Source organism: Trematomus bernacchii, unplaced genomic scaffold (assembly GCF_902827165.1).
Source record: "Trematomus bernacchii unplaced genomic scaffold, fTreBer1.1, whole genome shotgun sequence".
In the NCBI taxonomy this organism is placed as follows: Eukaryota; Metazoa; Chordata; class Actinopteri; order Perciformes; family Nototheniidae; genus Trematomus; species Trematomus bernacchii.
The window spans coordinates 8,180,024-8,200,569 of NW_022987547.1; the positions used below are offsets into that span (position 1 = coordinate 8,180,024).

The window sequence follows — 20,546 nt, forward strand, 5'->3', positions numbered from 1 at the left end:
GAAAGGAAACAAAGAGATCACCTTCAGCAGCTTGATTTTAGAATGAGCATCTTTTTCATTAGTGTGACTGTGGAATACCAACATTTTCAGCAGGGGGAAGAGAGGGGGAAAACCACAATGAACCACCAGAAGGTCCAGCAGCATTTTGTGTTTAAATGTCACAAAGAGTGAAAAATATATAATTTAATGGACAGCCCCATCCAGAAATCACTTCTAGCCTTTTCTATGAACACCTGTAGTAATCTGTGAATCTCATATGGAGGTGAAATTATGTTTGAGCAATTTTATACCACATATTGATTTAAAAAAAAGTCATACAATATTTGCTCTAGTATTAGTATTAAAAATGCTTTCTATTTTCTCTACCACAAGTGTTCATTGCAAAAGGCTCAGTATGGGATTGCATTTATGAATAGGTGTTTGGTTTCATTTGATAGGAGAAGAACCCGTGAGCCCAGCAAGGAAAAACAACACCCACTGCCACCAGATTGAAGCAAAGTCAGCAGGACAGAGGGAGTGAAGGATAGAGGTGCCAACAGGGGAGAACCAGGGAAGGATTGTGTTTCAGATTCAAGAAGCCCGTAGATTTGTCCATCCTTTTCGTCGTAATTAATGCAGACTGAGAGGAAAAGGGGGAGTGTGACGGATGATCGGGCTACACAGCAGCAGCCTCCAGTGGGAGTTATGATTACCTGGGTGAGATGGAAAAGGCCATTCTTGGAAGTAGCCTGTGTGTGGGACACAACTGATTTAGACAACAGGCAATACCTAACAATGATGTTTGTTTGAAGTCTCTGGTGTGACAGGAAAGGCTGAGTTGAAACAATGCGTGGCACTTCTATTAGTGCACTGTTTCTCAGTTTGAGTTACGGTGCACCAGTGGATTGTGGGGAATTTCACAGCAACCTGGTCGTCTGCTGTGCTGCACACATTTAGTTTATTTATTTCTTATGTTTTAATATAAAATACAGGACATTACATTACATGTCATTTGTTAGACGCTTTTATCCAAAGCGACTTACATACTCAATACTGTGGACATTCCCCACAGGAGCAATTTGGGGTGAAGTGTCTTGCCCAGGGACACAACGACATGCTGACTGCAGTGGGACTCGAACTTGCTATCCCCTGATTCGAAGTCCAGCACACTATTCACTGAGCCACAGCCTCCCTTGTGCTTTTCAATGTGCTGGAATCTGTAAAGTAGCTTCACGGCTGCACAAAGTAGCACAGTCAAAGAACCTCAGTATGGAGTTCATATCGGTCATATCGTCTTGATTTGACAATGACATGTCATGTTTACATGTTACATTTGAGTCAGCAAAAAATAAAAGGTTCAAAACCACTTATTAAGTCCTTAGTGCTTCCTTGAATCTCATCAAATGTAGCTTTGCAATATCAAAATAAAGTAATGAAGATAAAACAAGCAAACCTAGTCTGGTATTAATTATTAAGGTATACAGCAATCAGTGTTTTTGTTCAATCTGATTAACAGACCTGGTTTTTCTTGGTGAAAGGTCACAAATAAGTCACATAAAAAACACAAAGTAATTAATGCACAAGCACGTACACAGGTCACTCTCTCACACTCACTCACTCACACACACACACACACACAAATCCAAACACCTCACACACGTGACATATCAACAAAGTCTAAATAATATCTTCTTGGAAATGTTATGCTATGTTATCCCAGTATCTGCTTTCATTTCCCAAACCAACAACACAATTAATTAACTTCTTGCATTACCATTGCGCATGTCCGATAGTATTACACTATCACATGAGTTGACTTACAACCTACAATTTACATTTGAATCACTTACTACTGTACTGTTTTATAAATAAAGTTCAGAAAAACACTCAATGCTGCAGAGATGTTCTCTAACCAGCTAAGACTTTAAGGACCGATGATGCTCGATCCTTCAAAACGTAGTGGCACTGTGGCGTGTTTCCTATGGGATAGTCAGTAGAATTGGCACCATCCCATGGGGGATATGTACTCTTGGGACAAACGGCTGTTTTTTTCTGTCCTTAACAATAACAAGCATTTTAAGCTGTGGGTATGTGTATGCAGAGGGATATAATTGCAGAGTCATCAAAGGGTCACAGTTGAGCCTGCAGCTGCCTCCCAGGGCCAGGTTACACTCAGAGAGGGAGGGAGCCGCTGACGACCAACAGAAGGAGGGACCAAGAGTGAAAGAGACGGATGAAGGATCGTAAAAGTAGCTCAAAAAAGTAAGAGAATAAAACTGAAATATGTCAGTTCTCCCATCAAACTTACATCTCACGTAGTTGTCTGCAGATATGTTTGGGGTTTTATATATCCTCCTCTGGGATTTCCACCTCAACCCCAGTACAATAGAGGTGAATGCAATTGGATTTGTGTTTTTATAAGAAGTGCAATGAGACATTTAAGAAATTCACAACAACATTCCATCAGAAACAATGGGCCTCATTCACCAACCATTCTTAAGAATAAATAAACTTCCACAGTTCTGCAGTGCTCCACCCAATTTGGACTGAACCCTCTTAACTTTAGATTTGAGAGACGGGAACCTGAAGTGCAAAAATGCTAACTCCTGCAGCACTCTAGGACCCTGCGCTTTAAGAGCAAAACAAATGTTCGTTTCTACTATTTTGCTGCTATTCTCCCAGTATTGTCCTAAACCTGCCCATAACATTCCGCCTCGGTATAAACGTCACCCATCTCACACAGCAGATACAGTAACATGTACAGACTTGTCAGACTCCTGTAACCTAAAATAGCCATACCGAGCGCCATAAATCAATAGCACAAGTAGGCTAAGTAATATGTGTTGGTTAAATCACTTTTGATGTCTAGCTAGCAAAATAGAAAACTCAATCTCCCTGCAGCGACCCAACCATGGTGAAAGTGTAATGGTTGTTGAGTGACCATTGTTGTGCCACTGTTTACATATTGCTTAATTTAACGGATTTGGGTTTTCTTTTAAACAATAGATACTCCTTTTGTTTAGCTCTGAGCCTCTCCGCTGACTCCGCTGGTTCACCCTTCTCCCCGCCAAAAGACCTTTGACACACCGCTTTAGGCCACTGGCCCCAACATAGCCCACCCATTCTTACACATGAACTAAGAACAGAAATAAAAATGGAAACAAAACTGGCCTCTGCACACATCATCTTGCCCACATTTAGCAATGCTAACTGTAGTTGCCCTGAGCTGCCAAGAACATGTTTATGAAGAGGTGGTAACAGACAGAGTTTATGACATACAGAAACCTGGAGCGGGTCCAGGCTGGCACTGAAGTGAGAAAAGGTTCTCTCAACTACTCGACAGTCTCGTTGCTGACACACAGAATTACAATGCCATGCATTGTAACCAAGATCAGGGCTGACCCCCTGCAAACAGCAAATAGCAATTAGAAACCCTCATCAATGATACTGGACCAAAATAAAAAGAGAACCCCCCACTCATCCATCCAGAATCCAGTCTCAGGTAAATATAGCCAGCCCAGTGGCCTGCAAAAGCTCTTTGTGAATGACGTCGAGGCAGGGCTGTAACGAGGGCATGGCACTGTGGCATAGCTGTCTGCAGCTAGTCTCGCTGGCACACACACAAAACACACACCCGTAGTATCCCATGCACGACTCTAAAAAGGGGGCACACAAACTCTAGGCTACCAGTTGGGGAAGACCTGTCATTATGGTCTAAATGAGGATTTCCTTGTTGCATGAGAAAAGGGAATGCCCTGGGGTAACACAACACCAAGTCTCTTTAAAGAAAGGGGAAAGTTGATGTGTGGAATGCATTCAATTATGGTGGTCAAACATAAGACTTCACATCTATTAAGAATGTAAATGCTTGAGTGGAGAACAGCCAATATTAGCAAGCCAGTCCCACCACAAGTCTATGAGAAAAACTGAAATATTTTATCTAAAGTTTATTTCGGATTTAAAGTTAATGGTCAGGATGCAAGAGAACAGTAACTGGCTTACCATGATGTTTATCATGTAATAAAAGCCTGGTGAAGGCCCTAGGGCACTGTGGCACACTACAATGGTATTAATTGAATCTCCTTGTTGTGGTAGATAATAATTTTGTGTTGAGTATTAAAGATGCCATGAGGATTCTTCTTAAGCCAAAGCATTGGGAAACAAAATGGTCAAGACTGTATAAGTGTTAGGCAGGCACAATAATTAAGTTTCTGTTTTAGAAACACCTACTATGTACTTCTAGTAATCCTGTTATATTTGACGACATCCTGAACATTTAATTTTACCAATTAAAATGGGTATTACTCAAGAGCTGCATGAGAGGGAAGTGTGGTACAGAATGTACTTAAGAGGAATGCTGTGGATGATAAGTCAGGTAATATGACACACTAATTAAAAAGTGAAACCTTTAGATCTGTTTTTCTCCCAAGGTTTGAGCTACACATGGGGGAAGAACAGACAGAAACACAGCAGGACTTTTAAAAATCAAAGATTCTGAAGGCTTGTCCAACTTTTGATCGTATAAATGACATCTTTAGTTGTTAACCACTTGTGGAGCAGCTGCGAGGATACGGATCCATAGCAGCCTAGAGCCAAGGAAGACATGCCGCCTCCCGCTCTCAAAATCAACAACCACACTAGAAACAGCCTAAAGATAGAAACAGCCAACTCTCAAAGAGCACTGGCTGCAGTTAAGGGTATTACCAAACTTAAGTGTCACATTTCTGTGAAACAGAAGACAACAAGTGCATGGGGAGAAATTATCCATTCATCCATAAGCCTGTTGTTGCTTTTTCCTTTCATGACTGAGTGAATTGGCTGATGTGTGTAAAACCTCAAATGCCTGTGGTTTTAAAGTGAAAGAAAGCCAGTGTGTGTGTTTGTGTGATTTAGCTTGAGAACCGTGTCTGTGCTTTTCTCTTCCCAAAATGTCACCACCCTCTTCCTGCACCATACGGAGCTCTTCTCAACTTGACTTGATTCAGAGTGACAAATTAGATATTAAATGTGTGAGGCATCTTACAACATTTACCCAATTTAGGTAGCACAATTGTGTTCCTGAATCTTATTTGTTATACCCATGGCCCTACTGACAACATTCAAGCTATCATGTGTTCAACTAAATGTCATATGAGTAAGTTGACCTATCCACTGTTATTGTTTATGATTCATTCGGAAAGTGATATCTTCATCATCACAACTATAAATCGTGCACATCTCTTTGTTAAATGCCATTACAAAATTAACAAAAAAATTCCATTTAAAAACGTTTTCTGTCATACTTTAGTTTTCCAATAGTCTTTACCTCTGGATTATTCCTCGTTGAATCATTGCAAATGCTCACATCCTGATCTCCACCTCCACCTGGAGTAAAATATATCTTGAAATGCGGCTGCCTCCTGGAAGACTCCCCACTGATTTTGAAAGTACAACCATTAGATGTGTTTCTTGCTTCCATTAGCTCCGTCTCAATGTCTGTTTGGTTCTCCTCTCTAGCTTTGCCATCTGCACAAGTCTCTTGGTTTTGATTTTCCAGCAACGGCATCTGATGCGATGATCTTCTCTCCAGTCGAATTCTGGGGTAGCGTACCACCTGGCTACCTCTTGAGCTGGTAAAACCAACGTCTGTGCATTCTGCCTGGGATGCATCAGCCTGTGGCCTGCCCTGGCTCTGATCCTGGTTATGGTTTTTCTGGAGCTGAAACACTAGTCTCTGTGTTCCACCATTAACAACAGAGCACTGGTCCACACTCTGCTGCTGGACAGACCAGCCGGTGCCCCCATAAGGGTGGATTCTGAAATGTTGGGTATCGGAACCATCTGCAGAGTCTCTCTGGATACAAATACCACCAACACTGATACCAGGTTGGCCTCTGCTGTACATTGTATGGCCATTGGGGCCAATGTTAAAGACCCTGTGTTTGGGCAGGTTCTGCTCTGTTGGAAGAGTTTGTGAGTTTAAAGTTTCTGGGCTGTAGTACGGAGGCGGCGGATGTCGTGGAACGTCTGGTTGGATTTCTGGTTCTGTATAGGCAGGCGCCGGTCCTGGAGGAGTATAACAGGGTGGCGGGACATCATCATCAGCAGTATGACCACGGGAATCTCCATTACTTGATCCATTGGAGCGCTGAAGCGAGATGTGCATGGAGGAGCTCTTGGTGGGCCGTGGCTCAGTGTAGGAGGCAAGCTGGGGTATGAACATGGAGGAGCTGCGTTTAAGCGAAGGCTCCAACCGCGAAGCTCTTGGTGGAGCATGTGACGCAGCTGGCTCTGTTGAATCTGGAGGTGGCTGCATGCGGAGCGTCGTTACCACATCATTGTCTCCCCGCTGATCCTCAGAGTCTCCTTCCAGTATTTCCGGGGCTGTGTTACTGCGGCCTGAGCCGAAGTACAAGCGCAGACGTTGAGCCATTTTCACCAAACGTCCCGCAGCTCCCGTTCCCTCTCACTTTCTCCCTGACAGGCTGTTTGCTTCTCTCCTCTGGATCCACTCTCTGTCTCTTAGTGTCGCCCACTTCTCTCCTCTGGCTGGCTGTATGACTGATCCCCCTTTTTTTTTTTTCTTCCACTCTCATTCACCCCACCCCCCTCCCCTCCCCTCCCACTCTCTCCGAGTCTCTTTCCCAACTTTCCTTCCACAGTAAACTGTATTAAGGAAATAAGTGGCACCACAAAAACTAAACAGCCCCTGCAAAAGAGCTGACAACTTTACACTGCACACTAAGTGGGTAAGTGGGGGGGGGGGAAAGAAGGATCCCTGTATGCCACACTCTTAGCACTACCAAGCACAGGCAACAGACAGCAGAAATAGCCTGAGCCCAGTGACGGCTAGCATTCCTGACATGATTGGATAAGAGCGGCCGGCGCTCCTGGTTTCCGAGGTGACAGTGGGTTGCTTGTAAGTCATGTGACCACAAATGGCCCCAGCACCTCAAGTTACAACCCCATGCTGCCTTCAAGTGCCAACTGGCCCTCCAAACACACCCCACTTCCCATTAATGACCAAACTCTTAGGTCCATGCAGTCTGGCAATTTTGAATCTCAATAAGTTACCTCTTCATTTTGCTATACCTCCAACCTCATTACTAAAAACTGTGTCACAACGTGAAAGATGCAGTTGCACAACTTTATGTGTGTGCAGTTGAGACCAAATGAGGGCAGAGTTTAAAGACAGGTGTGGTTTATGCAGAGACCTGGAAGTAGAGGGGTAAGGAGTAAAGAAAGGTGCCATTGGCTCTCCCAATTGGAATAGCAGCTGGTGTTATCCATCGCAAGGAGATCTCTGGCCATAACATCAACATTTCTACTATTACTGATCTGCCTGAGCATCCTGCCATGTCCCCAAGGAAAGGGTGGGTTTAAAGAAAGATAAGGAAAAATCACAGAATGCCCCCATGAATCTGACAATGTAACATCCATATCCTTTTAGGTAATAGTAACAGGAAGCGATGATTTCCTTACTAAATTGTCCCACTAAAAATGGAGAAATCTGGAGGACAAATTACCTCTTGTAGCTAGGAAACAACAACAAAAGGTATAAGGAAGTTGTTTCTAAAAATGGACCTAAAAAAAAGGAAGAGGCAGAGTGAAGAGCAGAATATCTGACAGATTGCAGCTTTGATAAGGCAAACAGCACCGCCCTCTCTGGAGAAAGCATCCAAGTCTTCTTCAAACAGAGTAGACTACGCCATCTCCCAGACACTGCCAAACACTTAACTGTCTGGTGGTTTTATAAGCCACAGTTTGCATCCAAAAACCACCCAAGATACGATCAGCTGTGATCGTAGTCTGCCATACTGAAATCAGACAAAAATGATGATGCTTAGAACAAGGTAAAATTGATTAAGACTTTTCAAAACATACAGTACTGTACATTCTTTAGAGAATTCTTAATACTGCAGCGATCCGCCACTGGATCAGTAAATGGGTGTTTTGTACTACTTGAGTAGGCGAACTGTCTGCCTCCTTGTACTGAACTGACAATTCGGCCTTTCAGAACTGCATTGTCCAAAAACTGTAACTAATTCTATGTATGGTTTAGTGCTCAGTGCATTACCGTATCCATCTCTAACTAGCTGACAGCCATGTCACTGATGGTGGTGAACCGCAGTGGAAAAGTACAAAAAAGAAGAGGACAAAAAAAAAAAGTATACCATTGTGGACAAGAGGGCATCAAGAAGGCAAGCTGTATTGATTGAGGCAGAGAAACAGCAAGAAGAAAATGACTGTAGAGCAAGAAGAAATCGTGGCTTGGCAACCAGTTACACTTTGCGATGACACACTGCTTACAGTGTTAGGCACAGTCAATAAATGTGTGTGTGAAATGTTATGGAGAGTGTTCCGTATAAAGAAACAAAATGCCAATGTGTGGTCCAATGGCAGCAAGCCCAGCTTGCCAAATGACGTAACACGTCTGCTTCAAACAAAGCACCACAATGTATTGGAGGTCTATTCAACCTATCTGTTACATTCTATGTTAGCTGTCAGCTTGATATGTAGTTCTCCCATATTTTGTAGGCACTTACATTAGTTGAGGGTATCTAGCATTAGTATCTCATTTATTACTCATAAGTGAACCAGTTTATCATACAGAATGCTTAGTCAAACAATGAATCTTTCCAGAGAATTAAACATGTGTAAATGTAATGGATCCAAGAGACAAGCAGCCCCTTGAAACAAATACTGGCCAGCGGTGGAGGAGCTGCCTTGGCATGCACCTTGAGATAGACACAAAAGCGGCTCCTCAGACATATAAGGAGAGGACTGGGCTTGAGGCACCTAGTGCTGTGCTGTGTCTTCCTCTTCTATACAGCAGCTGAGAGCTCCCACTGTACTGAGGGAAAAAATAAAGCTGCCTTCTTCCCTGCAGACTGAGCAATAAGCAAATCCCGTCCGTCAGACTCAACACTAGTGTGTGCACTGATTTTATCACTTAAAGTACATGCACATTCAAATGACTGTATGGGATTTAATCATAATGTATCTTAACTTTATTGAGTTATCAGGAAAATTGGTATAACAAAAAAAAACTCAAATCAGAAGCTGAAATCTTTCGACCTCCCACATCGGTACTCCGTGCACAAAGATGTTAGCCTGCGAGGCCCAGACAGAATGTGCTCCATCCAGCCAAGAACATCAACACTATGTTGGGCTGCATCCGCTGTTTGTTTTATCAGACATCAAACTGAGAACACAGACTCCAGAGTTACTGTGAATCCATAATAAACAAATATTACTGCAGCCCTAAACCCCCTAATCTAGTTGTCATGGTAACTGAGAGCCCACAACAGGCTTACATTTAACAAGTGAAGGAAACCAGTGTTCTAGTAAGTGGTGGAAATTGAAGAGATTTGACATAAGGGGAATGTAGGAGTTGTTAGTGGACCACAACCTTAAATTAGAGCAATACAACTATAAGATACACAGACTGTCGATGTCCATGTTTCTTACATGTGTACTGCAGTGTATTGGTTTTATTGAGTTTTCTGACCTAAACTGTTGTTGAAATCCTATGATATCAAATCTAGCAATATTTTTCATGAGATTAAAACGTGTGACGACAAAGGGTGTAGACAAAGTCAATACAATTGAATCAAGGATTTCTATGATTAATTAATAAAACATCCCATGAAATCTTCCCATTTCATTTTCGACACGACAAAATGTATTGGCATAATTGACACTGAACTATTAAGAAATGAAACTGCAGAACCCCATTATCACCAACGAAAATGGAACGAGATGTTAGAGAAAACACAATGTCTAAATAAGTGGAAAACAAATTGCATGACGAAAATTAAAAAGTGTCATGAGGTTTTGCTGTGGCTGGAAATAAATCAAATCAAAAGCTGTCAAAACATAACAGACTGAAATTAAAAAATGATGTGTTATATATGCAACAGAGGGAGTGAAGGGGAACAGGTTATGTAGTGTGAAGCTTACCAATCGGTTTTCATCAAACACCTCAAAGAGTAGCCTGTGATTCTGCGGACACACCTGTGTTGGCAACAAAACAGTGATTATACAGCAGCCATCCAGTGGTTATAATATACATACAAACACTTTGAGAGCAACTGTGTGCTTGCTTTTGAATCACAATAACTCATGATTACTTTAACTAGAAGATAGTCAATCTTTAAATTATGTAGCATAGGACTAAACTATAATTCTTTCATAAATAGCCAGGAGTAATCATACACATGTAGATAAGCTTCCAAAGTCCAGTACTCTCAGAATGATTACAGTGTCAGTTAAACTGCAACCAAAGATTTACAACTCTAACACTACCACTCTAGAGTAAACAAGTGCAATGCCAGACTATCGTAGTGGAGAGTACCGGGAAGAGGGGGAATCTGACACATAATGAAGCACAGTGAGGGGCGAAATCATAAAAGAATGGATTGCTGCACTGATGGTACCATAAATTGCTCATCATTTGCATCGCCATCTGCCCTGTCTCAATGTTTGAGAAGTATAAATGTGCTCTAGGCCAATGCATCGTTATAAGGGTGAGAGTAAGCCAGAGTGCATTTAGGTAATAAGTCATTTGTTTATACATTGATATAGGCTAAGAAAACTTTTTTTTTTTTTTTTATATATCTTTTCATGACACAACTCACAGCATCCAGTTACTGCATGCCAAAATAATTGAAACTAAGCGGACACCTATTATAAATGTGCTTTAGTTACGATTAGACTTTATAACTGTGTGAGTCGATTAGTGCTAGTATTTGTGAATTGGACTGTATCTGCAAAAAGATTAATTAGTATAGATAGAGACCAATTTTACACCAAAATATTTTTTTTTTCCTTATTGATCAGGTGCAGTAAGATGCTCTTTGCTTGGCAGTGCAGTGTGGGTTGCATTATACACTTGGACTTTTGCCTTATTTGTTCAGCACAACCCTTTTATGAATTCGCCCCAAAGAGTTTAAAACCTGAACTCACTCTGAAGTAGAATTCCTCGTTCCATTTTGGGTTGAGGGTCTGAAAAACAAAGTAAATATAGGGTTATTAAAGCACAGGTAACAACATTATTAGTTACACAGAAAACAAAACAGACTTGCAAAACATATCTAACTTAGAGAGAAAAAACGGATCCCAAGTGAGAAATTAGGCTCAATCTTGTGCGTCAATAATCCTTTTACGTTGTTAGAGCAGGTTTGTAGCTAACATGTCCCGGTGACTGGCATTAGTCCCTAGATTAACAGCCATGAGGATTTTCATCCACTTTCTGGATAGATCAGCTCAGTAAGGAGATGCACACTCTCTCCTTCTGCCTCACACATTTGATTGTATTGGACTCAGAACTATGTGACACTTCTCATTAAAATTCCATTGTTGATTGAAATGACTTAAACACTAGAATGTCAATGAAGCCTTCATTTTACAAGCAAGTCTGAATAATAAACACTTTACAACCTTTCACGGTAGCGATAAAATAACATCTCTGTTAACAACTGCAGAGACAGCAGAATTACAAATGAACCCACTGCCCTTTGACAAAAAGCCATAAAGTCAACGATGAAATAATGAGGAATTCCAGAAAAGTATACCAAAAATCAATCATTGTCATTAGGCACTGATGTAGGTCAAGCATGGCTATTCATGTATCATTATTTGTCATGCCATCCTGCCACAAGCCATACTCTCCAATGACAAAGATGCCATGAAAGGTGTCCCACGACACATAGAGCCCATGGAAGAGCCGAGCGGGGATGCTTCATTTTCTGCTCCACATAGCAGTGCATTGTCAGCTATTTATATCCAGTAAGGCAACCATGGCCACTGGCGGCATATGTGTGCCTGCATGGAGGCCCGAGCTGCCGACTGCAGCAGAAGGTTGGCTGGCAGCTACATAGCTAACCTAAACAACCAAGAAAGGAGCCATTCATAAAGATATAAGAAGCTAAGTCAGGATACATAACAGTGTTGCACCCCACATGTATTATATATCAGGTACGGTAGAATAAGATTCTGCATTACATGAGAACAATATGTGATCTATAGACATTTGTAATCGTATAGACCAGAGCATTCCACAACGTGAGCAAGGATTATATGAAATCACAGCCCACTTTAACCTTAAAATATCATCTGAATGTACTTTACACAAATAGCAAGTAATAGCTCCCCCTGCTGTGAATAGATTTCCTCCCCAAAATAGGCCACTGGGGGGAAAAAGGGCTCGCCTTTAACACTGTACTGAGCAGAAAAGGAAGCACTGCCTTCTGGTGCCTTCCTGTGGTTAACGACCTCAAAGATTATGTGATTGCCTTGATTTGAAGGAAGTGTGGTAGTCATGTTGGGGTTGGGAAGGTCTCGTGATCTCAACACTGTGACTTAAAATGGGAGTAAACAATACGGTAAATGAGTAGTGCAGGTGTGGGAGGAGATAAGGTCTGAAACTCATAATACATGCTACAGAGGCATTTCTACCTTAGGACTTACCTTTTTAATGGTTTTTGTCTGGATTAGGGCTAGCTCTTTGTTTTCATCCGCAACGTACAGCGATAGTTTGACGTAAGGATCGCTGCAGACAAAAAAAAAAGGAAATGTTACAAAGTCAGTGGAGTGAAAAGATATGATATGATCTTGAGCTTTTCACAGTTCTCTCTTTTTAACAGCTTGAGCAAATTCAAAAAGGTACACATCTTCTCCTCACAGTCATACGAGTATTTATCAAATAATATCTCACATATGCTAGCATTGCTGACAAGATACAGTTCGATATCAAAACAATAATTTTCCAATTTCTTTCAAGAAAAGTCTTATTATACACCAAACTTAAACAAAATGATGATTTAAATCGGTTATTATCTGAGTAAGAAGTAAGAACTTGACCAAACATTAAGTGGCAACCTTAAATACCTGGCCTTTTTCCATAGTTTTTACTATTAAAACACACCGTTTGGTCTTGAATGGAAAAATCATAGTGTGTTTGTAAAGCCTAGTGTGCCTCATCTGAGGTTTTATCATCATATTATCTGCAAGTGCCAGAGCTCACATTGTTAGGCTACACTCTCACACTCTGCCTGTTCCCAGACCTGAAACCTGAGCCTGCCACCAACACACCAGCAAGAAAAAACTGCTTCCATTCGGGTATTTTGAGATAAGGCTATAATGTCTTATTGACAAAGCAGAGCGCTAAAAATAGAAACTGCAAAACATTTTTGAGGTGAGCAGCGAAAAAAGTAAACAGAGTATGTGACTGGGTGCTGCTTAAAAATAGCCAATTGGTTTATTTGAAGGTGCTGACAGCGTAGAAAATCTCCAGTGAGTTCTGGATAGAGAGGCAGAGCCGCACCTTTCAGCACACAGACCAATTACTCTACTGTTCCCAGTCCCAGCAGGCACCGAGAAACAAAGTGTCCGGTTATAACCTTTCCAGAACCTCCCTGAGAGGAAAAACTTCTCACAAGTTTGTGTGGTAGTGACATTGGACATTTTTTAATCACTAAAAATAATCCTGCTTAATACCAAACCTGTATAACAAATCACTCGTACACATGATCTGCTACGTGTTCTTATTTCATTTATAGATACATGTATTGTTGGTTTTACTATTCTTGGCGTACAATGCGTATATTACATAATGCAGATACAGTAGTAGGCGGCACTATCAACACAAACAGTGTGGCTCAAGAATTTGTACACATGATTCTGTATTGTAGTCGCATTTTAGAAGTATTTTATTGTAGGCTACAGAAAATATCCGTAAGAAAACAATGCCCATCACAATATCCTAGAGCTGCATTATATTATTATTACAGCATCAAATTGAATTTTGACTGATAAATATTACGTAAATGACTAATCTGTGATCCAAAGATTAGTTGATCAATTTTCTCAACAAATCCATTTATTGACTCATTGATCATCGGCTTCAAGAAAGGTAAAAGATTTCCCATAACGATTCTGGTTCCTTTACATTTTCTGCTCCTGAGCTGTGTTTCCTGAAATAACTTAAATCAATGTGTTCACCATCTGTTACATACAAGTTATTTCAGGACACACAGTAAAACATCATGCTGCAGGCTACATGAAGAATGGAGACATACAATTCTTTACACCAACACAATATCTAACGTTCACTCTTCTGAGATGATGACACCAAATCTCTCTTTTCCCCAAGAAGAAAATGACATTTTGATTGCAGTGGCTAGACTCAACACGCAAGGTAGAATCTGATTTGAATCGCATTTCAAACCATTTATGAATGCCTTTTAGATCTGATTAGCCATCATCAGTTTCCAGGGATTCTTAGCTATGCCAACTTGATATAAGCGGCAATACAATCTGGGTATTAATATTTGCAAAATTAGATTTGGCCTGCCAGTAAGTGTGCAGCCCATATTTTCTTGGGAAGTAGAAGGCTCAAAAGGAAAAGGGCACAAGGGATGGGAAATATGAAAAATGAACAGCGAATGCAGCCTGAGCAAAACTGCTGTTGCCTGATTGGTAATTAACGTCTTCCAGTAACCCCACAGCCTCTTACTGATTGTTTCTGTTGATGTGCTGTGACTAAGCTAAAAACAATGGGCCTACTGTATCTCGGCAGCACTGAGACTCCTTCTTGTCTCCTTCCCTCTTTCAACAGAAATCCTGCTGAAGGAGACTGGCTACTTCAAGTCAACACTGAGAGATGAAAGCGTGCACGGGTCGCTGGATTTAAACGGTAGCTAGGTCCACTTGTTGTTTGATTGCATGAAAGTTTCTCGAGAGTTTCTATCAACACCTTAGGAGAACAAAAACAAAACCTCAGGGTGTTTTACTTGGTGCAAAATAACCGGGCAGAACACAATGGATCAAAGAAGCAGCAACAGGAACGAGTTTGAAGCAAAGAAAGAGGAGGAAAGGAAACAAGCCAGCACTGTTTGAGCCTCTTATGAGGGGACAGACTGCCAAGTCAGCACTGTCTTCCGTGGTAAGCAGCCAGGAGCTACACACCCAGACCTCATTCACTGCTTCTTCATTACACTTCACATTTCTCCTGAGCGACACGGTGCTGTCCTGCCAGCAGGGCATCAGGATGCTAACAAGAGTAGCAGTCTCACAGCGCTAAACTGTCAGGCTCAGTCTCCGACACTGTCTGGCTCAGATACAATGCATTACTGTAAACCACAGTACTGACCGTGTTCACATTGAGATGAGGCTTTAGACTAGTCATGGGGATTTCAGCCCGATACCAATTGTATTATTTCACCATTACTGGGTGGAATAATTTAATTCTGATGGCACGAGTACAGCTTTGCTCCAAATGGGCGTTTTTTTTTCATCTAGCTTGCTGTTTACCAGCAGAACAAAAAAATGTAAATACTTCATGCAAAAACTATTTTACAGTAGGTATTACAGTGGACCATTGTAAAAGAAAATCCGACTCAGTTCAGGCGTCTGAGAATTTTCTTCAAGTTGTTGAGAATGAATATGAAAAAAAAAGCAGACATTAAAGTGCACCTATAATGCTATTTTTAGGCAATAGCATGGGTCCCAGATATATAAAAATATATAAAAAACATGTCTATGAAGTGTTTTTCTCAAAATACCAAACAGATCACCCATTCTAGCCATGCCTCATATCCCTCTATTTCACTTCCTGTTTCAAAAGTGCTGATTTTGGGTATAAAGCTTTAAAAAAAAATAAAGATTGATAAAAAAAAGGAGGGGGCTGAGCTCATGCGGGACCCGGCAGCTACTGTCTAAACTAAATACTGCCGTGATGAAACGCCATATCATGGATTATCAAGGATTATTTCTGAAACAGTATGGAGCTCAAAGGCTTTCTCTCTTGCCGGTTATACCACAAGGTGAGTTCCTTTTTATATCCTGCTTCTTCACACACATGCTCTGTGCAGTACAGGTTAGCTCTGAGTGTTAGCGATGCTAATGTAAACACCGACCATATTACGTCCAAAACAGTCGGGCATTGTTTCTGATAGCAACTTTCTGATAGTGCCGTGGGTCCACATTTCCGATATTACGTCATATCGGACGCAAATCTGGATCAGCTCCGTTGTACCCCCGTTTTTAGAGATTTGGGTACAGAGGAAAAGAGAGGGTTTTATTTTCTGACGCTGCGCGAGTTCCCTGACACACCGGGGACACATATTTATGTATAAAAGACATCAAAAAGTGCATTTTGCATGATAGGTCCCCTTTAAAGTATATGTGACTCCCTATATATGAACGTAATTGTTTTATAGGCTATCATAGAACATCAATACCTGTGTTGCCAGGAAGGCCCATGAGAAGTCAAACAATATGTCACTGAATGTGCCATTGAAAATAACTGACTTCCTGAAGGCAAAACAGAAAAGATGGTTGGTCATTCTGACTGTAGCAAGTACATGAATGGATCAGTCATTTCAGCAAAACCAAATGCCTTTAAACAAAGGTCCATCCTTAAAGTTAGACTAAAAGCACACAAATATAATTATAACTGATTTAGCAGCAACTACCGGTGGGTCATTTACATTTACAGGGAAGAAGTCACAGCACTCCATGCAAAAGAACAAAAAAAAGATTTAAAATACAACTCCACAGAGGGATATTATGTAACATTGCATAAAAGTTGGGATAAGAGTTGGTTACTCATCATCACAGAATCGCACAAGAAAGAAGGTCTGACAACAAAAGAAGGAAGGGCCCTTGATGAGCATTCAAAACCAACAAAGGTGTAAGTTAAACATGTCTTCCTACGTGTAAGAAAGCACGTGGGGGTGTATTATTATTACTCAATTCTTTGCTTTAACTATCATAAAGGTGGGTTATGACTAATGAGAATAGGAGAGGCAGGTAGGTAATGATTGATTACAACTTGGTCTTTGTAAGGAAGTGTAATCAAAGTGTATAACACTCTGCTGGCCAAGGATGAAAAGACTAAAGGAGTTCCTCAAATGGCAGGATGCTATATTCATTGACATTCATTTGCTTTTTCTCACATAAACATTGTATGTTAAATAACAGTTATCAAAATAACAATACATATGTGAGCTTTAGAGAGCCAAACAGCAGCAAACATATTAAAACATAAGACTACATTTGAAAAAAGAGGTGCAATATGAGGGGCAATGTACCTGATCTGAAGCACTGACCAGGCCTACATGTCGAGTACACAATGATGACATATGCTAAGGACCCTCTGATAAAAACAGCATCTTCTGGTGTGTCTTGTGATGCTCACCTGGCTCCAATGATGTCTTTCTTCGCCAGATCCATTCCTGCAATGACCTTAACCCGCAGCACTCTCGTTTCATTCTGCGGAAGAAAAATAAATATGGACAAAAACATCAAATCAAATTAATAGAAAAACGATACAATAACCCAAGCTCGTAATTGGCAACATGGTACCATTCTTCTATCACATACTATTGTCATGTCTCGATAACAATATAGCATGTTTTCTTCTAATTCTCTAAATAAATAAATAGTCCATACAAAATAACCACATGGTAATGCCTATTGTTGTAAACTCCTGTGTAAAATCACAGGAGTTTACAACAATAGTATAAATTAGGATTTTCGCGTTTAATTAAGAATGTGAGGGCAAAATGAACACAAGTTTCAAGTGAAATTATCAAGAAGAAATACATTTAAAAAATGTCCGTATGTTCACAGTATGTAAAGTTTGTTTTAAGTGTGATTTAAAAACAAAAACAAAATATTAAAATCATTTTCCCTTTAACTATTTCATTACATTTTCCGACAAATTTGAGTTAATCTGTGGTTGCAACATCAACTCAGATAACTTAATTGTGTATCCGGTATAAGATTTCATCATGATACAATTCCAATTGAACGACAATAAATGATTCTTTTGAATTATTGCCAATCACACACATCAACCCACACAAATATGTGAACCTGCAAGATAAAGTCAATAACCCTGACCGAGAAATGGAATGAGTTCTGGTACATGACAAAGCAGAAGCTATATTGACATATTTTACAGCAAAACATGATAATATTGTAGTACATCAGTTTCTATAAATCTAATTCCAAAAGCAACTCCTGCAGAAGAAATTGTACATTGAGATAAACCACTTTAATGCTGTATGGTTGGTTCACAGATTAACAAACTAATTACTTGACTGCAATTAGGATTGGGGTCTTAATAGGAGATCTGATACTGACACTGCTTTGTGTGGGTATTCTGAAAATATATAATTATTTTTACATAAAGCCTTACAGTAAATGTGGTTATAGTTGTATATATTACAAGTGCTTAGTGAAAGGAGCAAAGGAAGGAATGAGGGAGGGGGGGCAGACCCAACCCAGCTGTTACCTGAGGCCACCATGGTCTTGCAGCATATCTGAATGTTTGCCTGAGAATGGGTTATAAAGATTTAAGAAGTGCAGCATCTTGGGTATGTAGGCATATTACAAGTGGAGATCACATGAGGTGATGTAATACCTGCAATACGGTGAATATTAACCAAACATAGCCAGTGTTGCCATGTGGGGAGTTTTTACTGGCATTCTTCTCCGGTAATGACTGACAGACAGGGAATCAAGAAGCTATTCAAGTGAACCACGTACAAAAATACAATCACACACTGGCTGGGTTAGATTGATAGCCTGTGGAATAAAGTTTATCATTACCTGTTCTTCTACCTAATCCTAAAAGTTAGTTATCAGAACAACAACCCCATGACTTGTAAGAACTATGCATGGAAAAGCAGCGTTTAGCTATTATGCCCCGACAATCTGGAACAAACTGCCCGAATCGTGCACGTCCGCTGAAACACTTCATATGTTCAAAACCAGACTAAAAACATATCTATTTGCCGCTGCTTTTAATTGAGCTGTTCATACTCACACTGCAGTATGCCTTTTAGTCATGTATGCTGTACCTGCTGTGTTGATTTATTTATTTCATTATCTTTGCTTTTTTATGCCTATTTTTAAATGCCATTTAATAATGTGTTTATGCTGTATTTATTCTTAATGTCTTTTGTTTTTATTTTGTAAAGCACTTTGAATTGTCGCGTACTGAAAGGTGCTATATAAATAAAATTGCCTTGCCTTGCCTTGAGTTTCGGATTATTTAGACATATGGCAGTTTAATATGTAATGCATCAAAGACATATTTCCATAATTGGGCATAACAACGCCACATGCAAATGTTGCCAGCATCCTGCTATAATAGTGACAGGTTGGTCCATTGTTGACAAACTTAAAGATCTGAGTCACGCCCCTAATTTTGTTTTCTAGAACCATGGATACACATATGAAAGAATGATTGTTAATCATCAATCCTTGCTATTTCTGAATGCATTGGTAATGTGTGACAGGTAGTTGACTGATCTGTCTGTTAGAGAGAGGATTTTATTCATCACTTAGTCGACAGCTCATGTTTGACTATCGTGCTCCTATGTAAAACAACATTTTCATCATCGTGTTTACGTTACACTACGTTATTGATGTACATCTGTATGTTTAAGATGACACAGAGTTCATCACTAAAGAAAAAATCGACCTCAGTTGACAGGGCAAGACGTAATGTACATGCCTCCGCTTTAAACTCGTTTAGCGGTCAGCTCACCATCAAACAGCTGTGATCACTGACACAAGGCGGTGTTTAAATCAGACAGAGTGCTTCAGCTTGACATGCCCCTCACATCTGGGTTTCACAATATCACTGTGGAGCTGCAAGTCGTGCAGACAATAATTGAAATACAGGGCATTGTGAGACTGTTAAGCTCAGTCGGTTTGATGTCAATGCTGTGAAGGCAAAGGGGTGCATCTGTTTCTAAAAAGAGTAAACTAGTGGACCCGCAGGCATGGAGGCATGAAACTGACAGCTGCCTGAACATTACTATGGAATGTGGGAGAGGGCTTGTTAGCTTGACTAACGGCTAGCGTTGGTGTAAGCTATTTACGGCAGTGAGACACCTACTCATGACTGGTGTCTACATAACAAAGCTTTGTTGAGATTAAGGCTTACCTCATCTTCTGATAGTCCATATATCGGCTCGAAATTCGCAGCCATATAGCCTGCGGTCCACGCTATACACACAAAAACAAGCCGCTTGGCAAAGCTAGCTAGCTAGCCTTGAACAATAAAGTCCCACTTTGCTCTCTCTGCCGTCTGGTGGTGGTCAAGTCCACGGTGAGACCTTGTCCTTGGCACAGCACGGAGAAATGAGGTTGGCAGCCGGATAACGTAATCCTCCAAGCGTGGTCCGTATCCAGGACACAACCTGGAAATTTAAAAAAACTGTGTCCAAAATGTTTCAACTGAGACAGATCGCTTTTGCCAACTCCGAGCTTATCCCCCGAAACGTTTTGACACTTGACTTCCTCCTAACAGCTCAGCCAATAGTGTGCCGAATAGACGTTATTGCTGTCAACATTGACCAATCAGACGAGACGTGAATTCCTCAAAGCTCCTCAACGGCCAATTAAATATGCAGAGGGCGTGGAACTGGGGTGTGTGTGTTTTTTCCCTTTTTTCAGGGTGTGTTAGGCTGTGCCTTGCAAAGTAACCAAGTTTAACATTGTCTTGTTTATTTTTTAAATAAAATATATAACGTTGCATTTCCAGCTGACTAGTCTGATAATGGTGG

General features: G+C 40.7%; 1 protein-coding gene across 14 annotated transcripts in view; it reads right to left on the reverse strand.

Moving 5' to 3' along the window:
* nedd4l (NEDD4 like E3 ubiquitin protein ligase) overlaps nucleotides 1-20,261 on the reverse strand; it is a 47,728-nt gene extending 27,467 nt beyond the window's left edge. For 8 of the 14 annotated variants that reach the window (XR_004555269.1, XM_034122796.1, XM_034122791.1 and 5 more), the window contains exons 1-2: nucleotides 5,285-6,534; nucleotides 693-728 (exon numbers count right to left, since the gene is read on the reverse strand). Coding sequence is in view for 13 of the 14 variants with exons in the window: in XM_034122796.1 (XP_033978687.1) it covers nucleotides 693-728; nucleotides 5,285-6,391 (1,143 nt within the window). In the remaining variant the exon portion in view is untranslated. Of the gene's footprint in view, nucleotides 1-692; nucleotides 729-5,284; nucleotides 6,535-9,921; nucleotides 9,976-10,926; nucleotides 10,966-12,429; nucleotides 12,512-17,161; nucleotides 17,236-19,924 lie in introns of those variants that run through there. The other 6 variants (XM_034122794.1, XM_034122793.1, XM_034122792.1 and 3 more) reach the window with 3 other exon arrangements.
* Nucleotides 20,262-20,546: the final 285 nt, after the last annotated feature.